At 43.7% G+C, this 16468-nt stretch overlaps 1 protein-coding gene and 1 long non-coding RNA gene across 3 annotated transcripts in view; one reads left to right on the plus strand and one right to left on the minus strand.

The window, feature by feature from the left end:
* LOC134343841 (uncharacterized) overlaps positions 1 to 16468 on the plus strand; it is an 81806-nt gene that overhangs the window by 24777 nt on the left and 40561 nt on the right. The window lies entirely within an intron of this gene.
* Positions 15571 to 16468, minus strand: part of LOC134343838 (unconventional myosin-Vb-like) — a 293220-nt gene continuing 292322 nt past the window's right edge. For both annotated transcript variants that reach the window (XM_063042611.1, XM_063042610.1), the window contains one exon: positions 15571 to 16285. In XM_063042611.1, coding sequence (XP_062898681.1) covers positions 16133 to 16285 — 153 coding nt within the window. In that variant the 3' untranslated portion in view covers positions 15571 to 16132. The remainder of the gene's footprint in view (positions 16286 to 16468) is intronic.

Here is a 16468-nt window from a genome sequence, read left to right on the forward strand (position 1 = left end):
GTGTTTGGTGATAGGATTCCTTTGGAGATGGCAGTAGTTATGGAGAATGATGTTTTTAGATGTGGAAGCTCTTGGGGTGGTAGGTAAGGACAAGAGGAACTATATCACTGTTAAAGAGGCAAGAAGAGGTGAGTGTGCATGTTCATGAAATAGAGGAGATGCCTGTGAGAGCATCATCAATAGTGGAGGAAGCAAAACTCTGTGCTTGAAGAAGAGGGATGTCTCTGATGTCCCGGAAAGGAAAGCTTCTGCCCGGTCACAGATGCAGCAGAGCTGAAGGAACTGAGAAAAGGGAGTAGCATTTTTACAGGAAACGGTGGGAAGAGGTATGGTCAAGATAGCTGTGGGAATTGATAGGTTTAGAAAAGATGTCGGTCGACAGTTTGACTCCAGAGATGGAGGCAGAGATCAAGAAAGAGGAGGGAGGTGTCAGAAGTGGAATAAGTGAATGTAAGGGCAGAGTGGAAGTTACAGGCAAAGTTGATGAAATGGGTGCATGAAGGACCATTAATGCAGTCATCAATGCAGCGGAGGAAGGGATGGTAAGCATTACCGGGGAAGGCTTGGAACATGGACTGTTCTGGGTAGCCAACAAAAAGGCAGGCGTAACTGGGGCTCCTGTGGGTGCCTATGGCTACCCCTCGAGTCTGGAGAAAATACGAGAAACCGAAGGATAAATTGTTGCGGATGATGACTGTTTGTTTATTTCCATGGATGCAGCCTGGCCTGCTGAGTTCCTCCAGCATTTTGTGTGTGTTCCTCTAGATTTTCAGAATATGCAGAATTTGTTGTGTTTATAATAATTCCATTCTGTGTTTGTGTTATATCTTTGTACCGTCCCTCTCCCCTTAATTTCCATTGAAAATATTGTTTCCATAGCAACACATCAGAAAGCAAAAGAGAGTATAAAACAGAGCAAAATTTAGTGGGAAGGTGGTGGATTGGAAAGCTTTTACAATCCAACAGAAGGCAACTAAAAAGCCATAAGCAGGGAAAAGATGAAATATGAAGATACAGTAAGCTGGCCTGTAATATCAAAGAGGATACCAAAAGTTTTTTTCAGATATATAAAGAGTAAAGCAGAGGCAAGAGTTGATATTGGAAGTACTTTGCATAAGTCTTCACTGGGAAAGACACTAGTGTTATGCTGGAAGTTCAAGACTGTCAGGGAGCAGAAGTGAGTGCAGTTGCTATTACTAGGGAGAGGGTGCTTGGGAAGCTGAAAGTTCTGAAGTTAGATAAGTTCTGTAGTCTGGATGGACTACAGTCCAGGGTTCTGAAGGAGGTAGCTGAAGAGACTGTGGAGGCATTAGTAGTTATCTTTCAAGAATCAATAGATTCTGCCATGGTTCTGGTAGTCTGGAAAATTGGAAATGTCACTCCACTCTTCAAGTAGGAAGGGAGACAGAAGAAAGGAAATTATAGGCCAATGGTCAGGAAGATGTTGAGTTGATTAAGGATGTGGTTTCGGGGTACTGGGAGGCACACAATAAAATAGATCAGAATCAGCATGTTTTCCTTAAGGGAAAATATTGCCTGACACATTTGTTGCAATTAATATACCAGGATTTTGAACCTTTGAAAAGACAGAGAAGGAGGTAAAGTGTGTGTGTGTGTGTGTGTGTGTGTGTGTGTGTGGGGGGGGGGGGAGGGGGGTGTTGCAGTATTAATCAGGGACAATATCACTGCTGCACTTGGGAGACATAACGGAATGGTCAAACTCTGAATCCTTTTGGGTAGAACTCAGGAATAGGAAGGGTGCAATTACACTGATGAGATTGTACTACAGATCCCCAATATCCACTGGGACATTGAGGAACAGATATGTAATCAGATTAAGGAAATATGTAACAATAATAGGGTTGTTGTATTGGGGGTTTGCAAGTACCCTAATATAAATTGGGACCTTCTTAGTGCAAGGGGATTGGATGGGGCAGAATTTGTTAAGTGTATTCAGGAGGGTTCTTAAATCAATATATGAATGGTGCAATGAGTGGAGGGGGTGTACTGGACCTGGTGTTGGGTAATGAGCCTGGGCAGGTGACTGACAAATCAGGTGGTGAGCGTTTAGGGAACAGTGACCACAACTCCTTAACTTTCAGGATAGCTATAGATAAGGATAGGCATGGTCCTTCCGGGAGAATTTTAAATTGGAGTAGGGCAAATTATGAGGGCATTAGACAGGAACTAAGAAGAGTTAATTGGGAACACCTGTTTTTTCTGGCAAATCCACATCAGATATGTGGATGGTGTTTAAAGATCAATTGCACAGAGAATAGGAAAGGTAGAGTCATTGAAAAGTACAGCACAGAAACAGGCCCTTAGGCCCGTCTAACCATGCTAAAACCATTAACATTGCCTACTGTCATTCACCTGCCCTCCATACCCCTATCCATGTACTTATGCAAATTTTGCTTCAGCATTGAAATCAAGCCTCCATGCACCACTTGTGCTAGTGGCCTTTTCCACACACTCATGACCCTCTGAGTGAAGAAGTTCCCCTCATGTTCCCCTTAAACTTTTCACCTTTCACCCTTAACCCATGACCTCTAGTTGCAGTCCCACCCAACCTCAGTGGAAAAAACCTGTTTGCATTTACCTTACCTATGCCCCTCATAATTTAGTATACCTCTGTCAAATCTCCTCTCTGTCTTCTGTGTTCTAACGAATAAAATCCCAACCTATTCAATCTTTCCTTATAACTCAGGTCCTTCAGTCCTGGCAACATCCTTGTAAATTTTTTCTGTACTCTTTCAACCTTGTTTACATCTTTCCTACAGTACGTGCCCAAAACTTTACAAAATAGTCCAAATTAGGCCTCACCAATGTCTTGCACAACTTCAACATAACCCATCTCATGTACTCAGTACTTTGATTTATGAAGGCCAATGTGCCAAAATCTTTCTTTATAGATGCTGTCTACCTGTGACACCACTTTCAATGAATTATATACCTGTATTCCCAGATCCCACAGTTCTACCACACTCCTTAAGTACCCTGTGTGAGACCAAGCATACTCTTTGTTCTGCCACACTACTGAGTACTGTGTTATATGTTCACTGTATAAGATCCACCCTGGTTGGTCCTACCAAAGTTCAATATCTCACACTTGTCTGTATTAAATTCCATCTGCCGTTTTTCAGCCCATTTTTCCAGCTGATCCAGATACCTCTGCAAGCCAATGATAACCTTCCTCACTGCCCATTACACCGTCAATTTTGGTGTCATCCACAAATTTGCTCCTGTTAGAAGGAAGGACAGTGATGGAAAGATAAGAGAACCTTGGATGTTCAGAGAGATGATGAATTTAGTCAGGAAGAAAAAGGAAAATTATATAAAGCTTTGGAAGTCAGGACCAAATGGAACACATGATGAGTATAAGGAAGCCAGAAAGGAACTAAAGAAGGGAATTAGGAAAACCGGGAGGCTCCATGAAAAGTCCTTGGCAAGTAGGATTAAGGTGAATCCCAAGGCATTCTACACATACATTGAAAGCAAGAGGACGATAGGACCACTGAAGGATAAAGGGAGGAACATTTGCTTGGATGGGGAGAGTGTGAGTGAGATACTTAATGAGCACTTTGTTTCAGTAGTTACCAAGTAAAAGGATATGGAAGACCAGATCATCAGTGCTGAGACTATAACTACGTTAGGGCATCTAGAGTTCAAGGAGGAGGAAGTGTTGGGTCTCTTATTGAGTAGTAAGGTGAAGAAGTACCCAGGGCCTGATGGGATTTACCCCGGGTTATAGAAGGAGGCAAGAGATGAGATTGCTGGGCCCTTCACCAGTATCTTCGTGTCCTCTCTAGGCACAGGCAAGGTCCTGGAGGACTGGCGAGTGGCTAATGTTTTACCTCTACTTAAGAAAGGAACTACAGAGTGATGAGTCTTATGTCAATTGTATGGAAGTTGCTGGGGAAAATTCTTAGGGATAGGAAGTGTGAACGTTTGGAAACTCACGGCCTAATTAGGGAGAACCAGCATGGGTTTGACAATAGACAATAGGTGCAGGAGTAGGCCATCCGGCCGTTCGAGCCAGCACCGCCATTCACTGTGATCATGGCTGATCATCCACAATCAGTATCCAGTTCCTGCCTTATCCCCATTACCGTGTTTGTGCACAGCAGGTTGTATCTCACCAACGTGATTGAGTCTTTCGACAAGGTGATGAGAGAGGTTGATGAAGGTAGGGCAGTGTATATTGTCTACATGGATTTTAGTAAGGCATTTGACAAAGTCCCTGGTGGGAGGCTAATCCAGAAGATTAAGATGCATGGGGGTTGCGGAGAATTAGCTGTTTGGATTTAGAACTGGTTTGCACATAGAAGACAGAAGGTAGTGGTTGAAGGGACTTATTTGAGCTGGAGGTCTGTAATTAGCGGTGTTCTGCAGGGATCTGTGCTGGGACCTCTGCTATTTGTGACGTATGTAAATGACCTGGATGAAAATGTAGATGGATGATACCAAGATTGGTAGAGTTGCAGATAGTGTAGAAGACTGGAAAAAATACAGCACGATATAGATCAGTTGCAGATGTAGGCAGAGAAAAGGCAGACAGAGATAAATGTGAAGCATTGCACCTTGGTAGGGCAAATGCAAGGAGACAGGACAGTGTTAAGGGCAAGGTCAGTGTTGCTGAGCAGAGAGATCTTGGGATCTAAGTTCATAGCTCCTTGAAAGAGGCTACACAGAGCGATGGGCTAATGGAATGTATTGAGTTCAAAAGTCAGGAGGTTGTGTTGCAACTTTATAAATCTCTGGTTAGGCCACATTTGGAGTATTGCTTACAGTTCTGGTCGCCCCAACTATAGGAAGGATGTTGAGGATTTGGAGAGGATGCAGAAGAGGCTTACCGGGATGCTGCTTGGTTTAGAGGGCATGTGCTAGCATGAGAGGTTGGATAAACTTTGGTTGTTTTCTTTTGAGCGTCAGAGGCTGAGGGGAGATCTGATAGAGGTTTAAAAGTTCATGAGAGGCAGAGATAGAGGAGAGAGGGAATATCTGTTTCCCAGGGTAGAAGTATCTAATACTAGAAGGCGCTCATTGAAAGTGGGGGCGGGGGGGGGGTAGGTTTTTACTAGAAGAGTGGTGGATGCTTGGATTGCACTGCCCCGGTATGGTGGTAAAGGCAAATACATTACAGATTTTTAAGAGATGTTTAGGTAAGCAAATGAATGTGAGGAAGATGGAGGGATGTGGACATTGCGTAGGTAGGAGGGATTAATTTTAGTGTGTTTTTGATTTACTTTTTAGCTGGTTCGGCACAATATTAGCAGCAGCGGTACATTACAATACATAATAAACTAAATCACAGTAAGTTTATACATCTTTTTTTCTCTCTTTTTGAACTACTTATTTAATTTAACTTCATAAAGAATTAGACAAATAGTGCAAAAAGAGAGAGAAAAGAAAAAGTAGTGAGGTGGTGTTCATGGGTTCACTATCCATTTAGAAATCTGATGGCGGAGGGGAAGAAGCTGTTCCTGAAACATTCAGTGTGTGTCTTCATGCTCCTCTACCTCCTCCCTGATGGTAGTGATGAGAAGAGGGCATGTCCTGGGTAATGGGCATCCTTATGATGGATACCACCTTTTTGAGGCATCACTCCTCAAAGATATCCTGGATGCTGGGGAGGCTAGTGCCCATGGTGGAGCTGAACATGGATAACACGTTCACATGGATTTTAGTAAGGCACTTGACAAGGTCTCTCATGGGAGGCTGATACAGAAGATTAAGATTAAGTTTAAAGTCAGTGCGAATTGGTTGTTTGGATTCAGAATCGGCTTTCGCACAGAAGACAGAGAGTAGTGGTCGAAGGGACTTATTCTAGCTGGGGGTCTGTGATGAGTGGTGCTCTGCGGGGATCTGTACTGGAACCTCTGCTGTTTGTGATGTATATAAATGAAAACGTAGATGGGTTCTTTGGAACAAAGAAGGTTGAGGGGGGACTTGATCGAGGTATTTAAAATTATGAGGGGAGAGATAGAGTTGACGTGGATAGGCTTTTTCCATTGAGAGTGGGGGAGATTCAAACAAGAGGACATGAGTTGAGAGCAAAGCGCAAAAGTTTAGGGGTAACATTAAGGGGAACTTCTTTATTCAGAGCGTGGTAGTTGTGTGGAACGAGCTTCCAGCAGAAGTGGCTGAGGCAGGTTCGATGTTGTTGTTTAAAGTTAAATTGGATAGCTATATGGACAGGAAAGAAATGGAGGGTTATGGGCAGGTCGGTGGGACGAGGTGAGGGTAAGAGTTTGGCATGGACTAGAAGGGCCGAGATGGCCTGTTTCCGTGCTGTAATTGTTATATGGTTATATAGGTGCGCTAGTAAGTTTGCAGATGAAATGAAGATTAGTGTTATGGATAACATAGATGACTGGTAAAGATACAATAGATCAGATAGATGCAGATATGAGCAGAGAAATGGCACATGGAGAAATGGCACCCAGCCAAATGTGAAGTGTTGCACTTGGTAGGGCATCTGTAAAGAGACAACACATTATTCAGTGCAAATTCCTTAACAGTGTTGATGAGCAGAGGGATCTTGGGGCCAAGTTCATAGCTCCTTGAAAGTGGTTACACAGGTTGACAGGGTGGGTAAGAAGGCATAGAACATAGAAAAGTACAGCACAGTAAAGCCCTTCGGCCCACAATGTTGTGCCGACCCTCAAACCCTGCCTCCCATATAAGACCCCACCTTAAATTCCTCCATATACCTGTCTAGTAGTCTCTTAAACTTCACTAGTGTATCTGCCTCCACCACTGACTCGGGCAGTGCATTCCACGCACCAACCACTCTCTGAGTAAAAAACCTTCCTCTAATATCCCCCTTGAACTTCCCACCCCTTACCTTAAAGCCATGTCCTCTTGTATTGAGCAGTGGTGCCCTGGGGAAGAGGCGCTGGCTATCCACTCTATCTATTCCTCTTATTATCTTGTACACCTCTATCATGTCTCCTCTCATCCTCCTTCTCTCCAAAGAGTAAAGCCCTAGCTCCCTTAATCTCTGATCATAATGCATACTTTCTAAACCAGGCAGCATCCTGGTAAATCTCCTCTGTACCCTTTCCAATGCTTCCACATCCTTCCTATAGTGAGGCGACCAGAACTGGACACAGTACTCCAAGTGTGGCCTAACCAGAGTTTTATAGAGCTGCATCATTACATCGCGACTCTTAAACTCTATCCCTCGACTTATGAAAGCTAACACCCCATAAGCTTTCTTAACTACCCTATCCACCTGTGAGGCAACTTTCAGGGATCTGTGGACATGTACCCCGAGATCCCTCTGCTCCTCCACACTACCAAGTATCCTGCCATTTACTTTGTACTCTGCCTTGGTGTTTCTCCTTCCAAAGTGTACCACCTCACACTTCTCCAGGTTGAACTCCATCTGCCACTTCTCAGCCCACTCCTGAATCCTATCAATGTCTATCTGCAATCTTCGACAATCCTCTACACTATCTACAACACCACCAACCTTTGTGTCATCTGCAAACTTGCCAACCCACCCTTCTACCCCCACATCCAGGTCGTTAATAAAAATCACGAAAAGTAGAGGTCCCAGAATAGATCCTTGTGGGACACCACTAGTTACAATCCTCCAATCTGAATGTACTCCCCCTACCACCACCCTCTGCCTTTTGCAGATAAGCCAATTCTGAATCCACCTGGCCAAACTTCCCTGGATCCCATGCCTTCTAACTTTCTGAATAAGCCTACCGTGTGGAACCTTGTCAAATGCCTTACTAATATCCATATAGATCACATCCACTGCACTACCCTCATCGATATGCCTGGTCACCTCCTCAAAGAACTCTATCAGGCTTGTTAGACACGATCTGCCCTTCACAAAGCTATGCTGACTGTCGCTGATCAGACCATGATTCTCTAAATGCCCATAGATCCTATCTCTAAGAATGTTTTCCAACAGCTTTCCCACCACAGAAGTAAGGCTCACTGGTGTATAATTACCCGGACTATCCCTACGACCTTTTTTGAACAAAGGGAACAACATTCGCCTCCCTCCAATCCTCCAGTACCATTCCTGTGGACGAGGACATAAAGATTCTAGCCAGAGGCTCAGCAATCTCTTCTCTCGCGTCGTGGATCAGCCTGGGGGATATTCTGTCAGGCCCCAGGGACTTATCTGTCCTAATGTATTTTAACAACTCCAACACCTCCTCTCCCTTAATATCAACATGCTCCAGAACATCAACCTCACTCATATTGTCCTCACCATCATCAAGTTCCCTCTCATTGGTGAATACCAAAGAGAAGTATTAACATAGAAACATAGAAAATAGGTGCAGGACCGCCATTTATTATCATGGCTGATCATCCAACTCAGAACCCCGCCCCAGCCTTCCCTCCATACCCCCTGATCCCCGTAGCCACAAGGGCCATATCTAACTCCCTCTTAAATATAGCCAATGAACTGGCCTCAACTGTTCCCTGTGGCAGAGAATTCCACAGATTCACCACTCTCTGTGTGAAGAAGTTTTTCCTAATCTTGGTCCTAAAAGGCATCCCCTTTATCCTCAAATTGTGACCCCTCGTTCTAGACTTCCCCAACATCGGGAACAATCTTCCTGCATCTAGCCTGTCCAATCCCTTTAGGATCTTATACGTTTCAATCAGATCCCCCCTCAATCTTCTAAATTCCAACGAGTACAAGCCCAGTTCATCCAGTCTTTCTTCATATGAAAGTCCTGCCATCCCAGAAATCAATCTGGTGAACCTTCTTTGTACTTCCTCTATGGCAAGGATGTCTTTCCTCAGATTAGGGGACCAAAACTGCACACAATACTCCAGGTGTGGTCTCACCAAGGCCTTGTACAACTGCAGTAGTACCTCCCTGCTCCTGTACTCGAATCCTTTTGCTATAAATGCTAGCATACCATTCGCCTTTTTCACCGCCTGCTGTACCTGCATGCCCACTTTCAATGACTGGTGTATAATGGCACCCAGGTCTCGTTGCACCTCCCCTTTTCCTAATCGGCCACCATTCAGATAATAATCTGTTTTCCTATTTTTGCCACCAAAGTGGATAACTTCACATTTATCCACATTAAATTGCATCTGCCATGAATTTGCCCACTCACCCAACCTATCCAAGTCACCCTGCATCCTCTTAGCATCCTCCTCACAGCTAACATTGCCACCCAGCTTCGTGTCATCCGCAAACTTGGAGATGCTGCATTTAATTCCCTCATCCAAGTCATTAATATATATTGTAAACAACTGGGGTCCCAGCACTGAGCCTTGCGGTACCCCACTAGTCACCGCCTGCCATTCTGAAAAGGTCTCGTTTATTCCCACTCTTTGCTTCCTGTCTGCTAACCAATTCTCCATCCACATCAATACCATACCCCCAATACCGTGTGCTTTAACTTTGCACACTAATCTCCTGTGTGGGACCTTGTCAAAAGCCTTTTGAAAATCCAAATATACCACATCCACTGGTTCTCCCCTATCCACTCTACTAGTTACATCCTCAAAAAATTCTATGAGATTCGTCAGACATGATTTTCCTTTCACAAATCCATGCTGACTTTGTCCGATGATTTCACCGCTTTCCAAATGTGCTGTTATCACATCTTTGATAACTGACTCCAGCAGTTTCCCCACCACCGACGTTAGGCTAACCGGTCTATAATTCCCCGGTTTCTCTCTCCCTCCTTTTTTAAAAAGTGGGGTTACATTAGCCACCCTCCAATCCTCAGGAACTAGTCCAGAATCTAACGAGTTTTGAAAAATTATCACTTAATGCATCCACTATTTCTTGGGCTACTTCCTTAAGCACTCCAGGATGCAGACCATCTGGCCCTGGGGATTTATCTGCCTTCAATCCCTTTAATTTACCTAACACCACTTCCCTACTAACATGTATTTTGCTCAGTTTCTCCATCTCACTGGACCCTCTGTCCCCCACTATTTCTGGAAGATTATTTATGTCCTCCTTAGTGAAGACAGAACCAAAGTAATTATTCAAGTGGTCTGCCATGTCCTTGCTCCCCATAATCAATTCATCAGTTTCTGTCTGCAGGGGAACTACATTTGTCTTTACCAGTCTTTTCCTTTTTACATATCTATAAAAGCTTTTACAGTCAGTTTTTATGTTTCCTGCCAGTTTTCTCTCATAATCTTTTTCCCCCTTCCCAATTAAGCCCTTTGTCCTCCTCTGCTGAACTCTGAATTTCTCCCAGTCCTCAGGTGAGCCACTTTTTCTGGCTAATTCATTGAGGACCTCGCTCACTTCCACAGCCTCCGGGCACATCTTCCCACCTTTATCTCTAATCGGTCCTACCTTCACTCCTGTCATCCTTTTTTTTTCTTAACATAATTGAAGAATGCCTTGGGGTTTTCCTTTACCCTACTCGTCAAGGCCTTCTCATGCCCCCTTCTTGCTCTTCTCAGCCCCTTCTTAAGCTCCTTTCTTGCTTCCCTATATTCCTCAATAGACCCATCTGATCCTTGCTTCCTAAATCTCATGTATGCTGCCTTCTTCCACCTGACTAGATTTTCCACCTCACTTGTCACCCATGGTTCCTTCACCCTACCATTCTTTATCTTCCTCACCGGGACAAATTTATCCCTAACATCCCGCAAGCGATCTCTAAACATCGACCACATGTCTATAGTACATTTCCCTGCAAAAACATCATCCCAATTCACATCCGCAAGTTCTAGCCTTATAGCCTCATAATTTGCCTTTCCCCAATTAAAAATTTTCCTGTCCTCTCTGATTCTTTCCTTTTCCATGATAATGCTAAAGGCCAGGGAGCAGTGGTCACTGTTTCCCAAATGCTCACCACTGAGAGATCTGTGACCTGATCCGGTTCATTGCCTAATACTAGATCTAGTATGGCATTCCCCCTGGTCGGCCTAGCCACATACTGTGACAGGAATCCATCCTGGACACACTTAACAAACTCTGCCCCATCTAAACCCTTGGAACTAATCAGGTGCCAATCAATATTGGGGAAGTTAAAGTCACCCATGATAACAACCCTGTTATTTTTGCACCTTTCCAAAATCTGCCTCCCAATCTGCTCCTTTGTATCTCTGCTGCTACCAGGGGCCCTATAGAATACCCCCAATAGAGTAACTGCTCCCTTCCTGTTCCTGACTTCCACCCATATTGACTCAAAAGAGGATCCTGCTACATTACCTACCCTTTCTGTAGCTGTAATAGTATCCCTGACCAGTCATGCCACCCCTCCTCCCCTTTTTCCACCCTCTCTATCCCTTTTAAAGCACTGAAATCCAGGAATATTGAGAATCCATTCCTGCCCTTGTGCCAGCCAAATCTCTGTAATGGCCACTACATCATAATTCCATGTATGTATCCAAGCTCTCAGTTCATCACCTTTGTTCCTGATGCTTCTTGCATTGAGGTACATACATTTCAGCCCTTCTACCTTACTGTCTTTACACCGTTTATTCTGCTTCTCTTTCCTCAAAGCCTCTCTGTATGTTAGATCTGGCTTTACTCCATGCACTTCTTTCACTGCTCTATCGCTCTGGGTCCCATCCCCCTCGCAAATTAGTTTAAACCCTCCCGAACCATGCTAGCAAACCTACCTGCAAGGATATTGCTCCCCCTCGAGTTCAGGTGCGACCCATCCAATCTGTACAGGTCCCACCTTCCCCAGAAGAGATCCCAATGATCTAAAAATCTAAAACCCTGCTCCCTGCACCAACTCCTCAGCCACGCATTCAACTGCCATCTCCTCCAATTCTTACCATCTCTGTCATGTAGCACTGGCAGCAATCCTGAGAACACCACCCTTGAGGTCCTGTTCCTCAGCCTTCTGCCTAGTTCCCAAAACTCACACTTCAGGACCTCATCCCTCTTCCTACCTATGTCATTGGTCCCAACATGTATCACGACTTCTGGTTGCTTTCCCTCTCATACCAGGACGTCGTGCACCCGGTCAGAGACATCCCGGACCCTGGCATCCGGGAGGCAACAAACCATGCGGGTGTCCTTCTCACGTCCACAAAATCTCCTGTCTGCTCCCCTGACTATAGAGTCTCCAATCAGGGCAGCTCTCCTCTTCTCCGTCCCAGCCTTCTGCACCACAGGGTCAGACTCAGTGCCGGAGGCCCTGCCACCGTGGCTCACATCTGGTCGGTCATCCCCGCCGACAGTATCCAGGATGGTAAACTTATTATTCAGGGGAATGGCTACAGGGGTGCTCTGCACTACCTGTCTGCTCACCTTCGCTTTCCCCCCTCTGACTGTCACCCGACACCTGCTTCCGACAGCCTAGGTGTGACTACCTCCCTGTAGCTCTCATCTATGACTGCCTCATTCTCCCTTATGAGTCGAAGGTCATCCAGCTGCTGCTCCAGATTCCTTACACGGTCTTCCAGATCACCCAGCCGCATGCACTTCTGGCAGATGTGACTCTGCGGGAGAGGGGAGTTCTCCCAAGACTGCTACATCTCACATGAGAGGCACATCACCATCTCAGGAGACATTGTAAAAACTAACTGCGAGCAAGCTTGTCCTCCACCTCTTCTCGTCGAAGCCATGTGGCTTGCTTGCCTGTAACAGTCAAGGCATTGAGTTCAAAAGTCAGGAGGTTATGTTAAACCTAAGTTAAAGGTTAGGAGAGGCATAAAATAGACAGACAGCATCTTTTTTCCCCGGAGTTGACATGTCTAGTACCCGAGGGCATGCATTTAAGGTGAAAGGGGGCGAGTTCAAAGATGTGAAGGGCAATTTCTTTTTTACATAGAAGGAGGTGGGTGCCTGGAATGCACTGCATGGTAGAAGCAGATACATTTGAGATTTTTAAAAGATGTTTAGATAGGCACATGAATCTGAGGAAAATTGAAGGATTTGGGTATTGTGCCATCAGAAGGGATTAGCTTAGTTAGCCACGTGATTAGTAATTTAATTGGCTTGCCACAACATTGTGTTCTCGTGCTGTACTCCTGTATGTTCTAACTCCACAACAGAGATTGAATTGACATTGTCTTGCTGAATGAAGACACTTTCCCATCCAGTCTTCAGAACATCCTATGCTGACCCCATCTGAATAAATGAATCACTTTATTCCTCAGGGACACACGAGTCAGATTTAAACAGTACAACAGTCTGTGTAAAACAGTCTTCAATTACATCAGCTGTGCTTAATTCTTTTCCAACAATATCTGAACATAATGCTGCCTCTCTTTCTCATGCAACTTAATAAAGTCATATATACTTATACCATCGTTTTTTCTTTCATAAATCTAAATTTAAAATAAATGACTTTTAAACCCTGAAAAAATCAAACTTGCCTAACTTAAAATATTACAAAATGTTTTCTCAATACATTTATGTAATCTGTCAATATTTGAACACAGCACTTTAATAACTTCTTTTGTAACCACAAATACTTTATTATTTTACCCAGTTCCATTATCCAGTGTAGTTTTCATTAGACACTGCGAAGAGAATGAAGAATTCAAGTCTCAAAATTCAATCTTTGCCTCTTCAAGGTTCCAATGTAGAGGTGGGAAGAGCAGCTGGAGTAGGAAGTATGAGGATCAAGTATTTTGCTTGTGAACGTGTGTGAATTTCTGTGATTTTTATGGAGCTGTCAGCTTGGTTTCATAGAATAATGACTGACAATGAGAATTCATACACTGTGCCCTTTACAGACCATGTGTGTAATATGAATACACATCGTATGTCTACAACTGTGTTTGTGTCAACAGTAATCAATTCTCCTGCAACAAGTTCAATATAGGAACATGCAAGTGGAAAAAAATTTTGATTCAGGACTAGGTGTTGGAGTGATTTAGTCAAAGGTGTAAAAGGCACATGGTTCCCACACATTGGATAGTGTTATGGGACAGAATAGGACAGTTAAATGGAATGCAACTCTCTATAAAACAGCAGTAAACTATATTCAATTCATAAATGTCTGCTAGATTTAAATATCATTCTGCCATGGATGGTCCCAAGCCTGGCTGTGAAAGGGGGAGGGGTTGGGCGCAGGGCCAGCAAACCTATCCCATAAAGACCCAGAGTTACAGAAACACCAACAGAAGTTGCAGAGGCCTCATCCCTGGAAGAGGAAGGATCTTTGAAGATGGAAACAACTTGAAAGACTGGCCGAGGACAGAGGACTCTGGCAAGCTGCTGTTGGTGGCTGTACGGGTGATGGGCTTAAGAAGAAGATGATTTAAATATGACGATTCTGACTTTGCCAGTGTGGTTTTGTTGTCTCTGTAAAGGAAACCTCTCTCAGATGTTAGATATTGCAAGATCTGTACAAATAATGATTGGCAACGTCCTGAATTGCAACACAATGGGGAAGTTTCTGCAAATCACAATTGATCAATAAATCTATTCACCAGGAATGTTGCGCTGTCACCATCTCACAAGCTGTGAAGCTTTTGTGGTTGTGACATGATGCATCATATCAATGTCACCAACTGAAATGGTGATCGTTTCTGGGGGTTATGTGGGGACACAATCAAATTGATCCCTCAAGCAAGGCACAGTTACAGAGTGAACAAGCTCACAGTGGAAGCTTGCAGCAAACTGCTCAATACCTTTTTGGCCAACTTTCATACATAGAAGCATGATTTTTCTCAAACAACAGTGATAAAACATATCTACACCAGCATAAATGAGGGGAAAATAGATTAGACCAGGGGTTCCCAACCTTTTTTAGGCTATGGACCCCTACCAGTAACCATGGAGTCCATGGACCCCAGGTTGTCAACCCCTGAATTAGACCTATAGAAAGGTGATATTAACCCTAGTTTGGCTGTATGTATTGACCAGACCCAAATCCCAGCCTTCCCTTACACAAACACAAGACATTCTGCAGATGATGGAAATCCACACACTAAATACCAGAGAAACTCAGCAGGTCAGGCAGCATCTATAGAGGGGAATAAATAGTTGAATTTCAGGCTGAAACCCTTCACATCAGTACTGGACCATCTTGATGATCCAGTCCTAATGTAGGGTCTCAGGGTCTTGGCCTGAACTATCGCCTGTTTATTCCTCTCCATAATTTCTCTGAAAAATTAGATTGTATCTCTATAGAATACACTGGAAATAATTCAGGAAATATGTAGCTTGTTTGGTTGATGGTTGGTTTGAACTGTTCTCCAATCTTGGAAATTTACTTGCAAATGTTTCATCACCATCCGAGGAGACATCATCAGTGAGCTGTTAATTGTAGTGTCTTCTGAATGCATGGGCTTTATACACTTAACAATCAGCTGATTGGTTGTCATTACGGAAACTTAATTGTGATGTGGGGAGGAAATCTCATCACTGATCGGTTGTGTGGAAAGCTTCATGCGTTGTGGTTTGGAATTTTATCTCATTGGATCATAAATAGGATCAAGGACTACATGTCTGTATACAGAAATGTTCATGATAGAATTCCTAGAAGCATGGTTTTCCACAAACAATCCTGTAAACATTCAAATGGACCTTGATCCTATTTATGAGCCAATGCGGGCATAATTCCAGACCACAATGCACAGAGTTTGCCACACAACCAATCAGCGATAAGACTTTCTCCCTACATCACAACTGAGTTTCCGTAATGACAACCAATCAGCTGATTTGTAAGTATATAAAGGCCAAGTATTCGGAGGACACCACAATTAACAGCGCATTGATGGTGTCTCCTCGTATGGTGACAGAGAACAATTCCACCCAACCATAGATTGCTCTGTCACTGAATGTATTAGGAATGCAAAGTAGGCTCTTCCATTTCAGACCTGAATTGTGACAGGAAGCCAAAGATGAGTTGCAAAACATGCAGAAATCACGTTACAAATCCAGCCTCCTCTTCTTCTGGTTATAAAGTTTACATGGGTCATAAATATCAAAATCTGTGGTACGGTCTTCTCTGTTTTTATATTATACTCAACAAGTTGTCATTGCTTTGTTAATTATAAAAATAAGACATTGTCTATCACTGCAGACACATGATGTTCCATCTAAATAAATTTCAGATGGTTTGTGTGAGATGTTTATTCGCAACGATGATGGGTTATTTTGAGTTTTGATATGCTTGTGTGATTCATTGTTCCAGTAATCACTGAGACGCAGCAACCTTCAGGTTTCCTCCCTCTCTGTAAACGTGCACAGAAACCCTTTGTTCTACACTCGGATGAGGAAAGTCAAGTTCAGGTTTGCTGGGATGTGTATGGTGTCCAGGTTGAGTGACGAAGGGTTGAATGGGAACATAACAGGAAACATGCGCTTGAAGTCCAACAGTAGCTGAGGCTGTTCATTGCGGTCTTGTAAACTGGACTGCACGGGGAGAAAACAATGATCAGTTCTATGAACAGGTACACACGCATGTATTCTTATACAAGTAAATTTCACAGCACAGCTACGCACTAGTGCACAAAAGTTTTACTCCACAAGAAAATACTTATACATAAGTAAATTCTACTGCACAAGTATAAGACCATGACATGAGCAGAATTAGGC

Source organism: Mobula hypostoma, chromosome 3, assembly GCF_963921235.1.
Source record: "Mobula hypostoma chromosome 3, sMobHyp1.1, whole genome shotgun sequence".
Taxonomy (NCBI): domain Eukaryota; kingdom Metazoa; phylum Chordata; class Chondrichthyes; order Myliobatiformes; family Myliobatidae; genus Mobula; species Mobula hypostoma.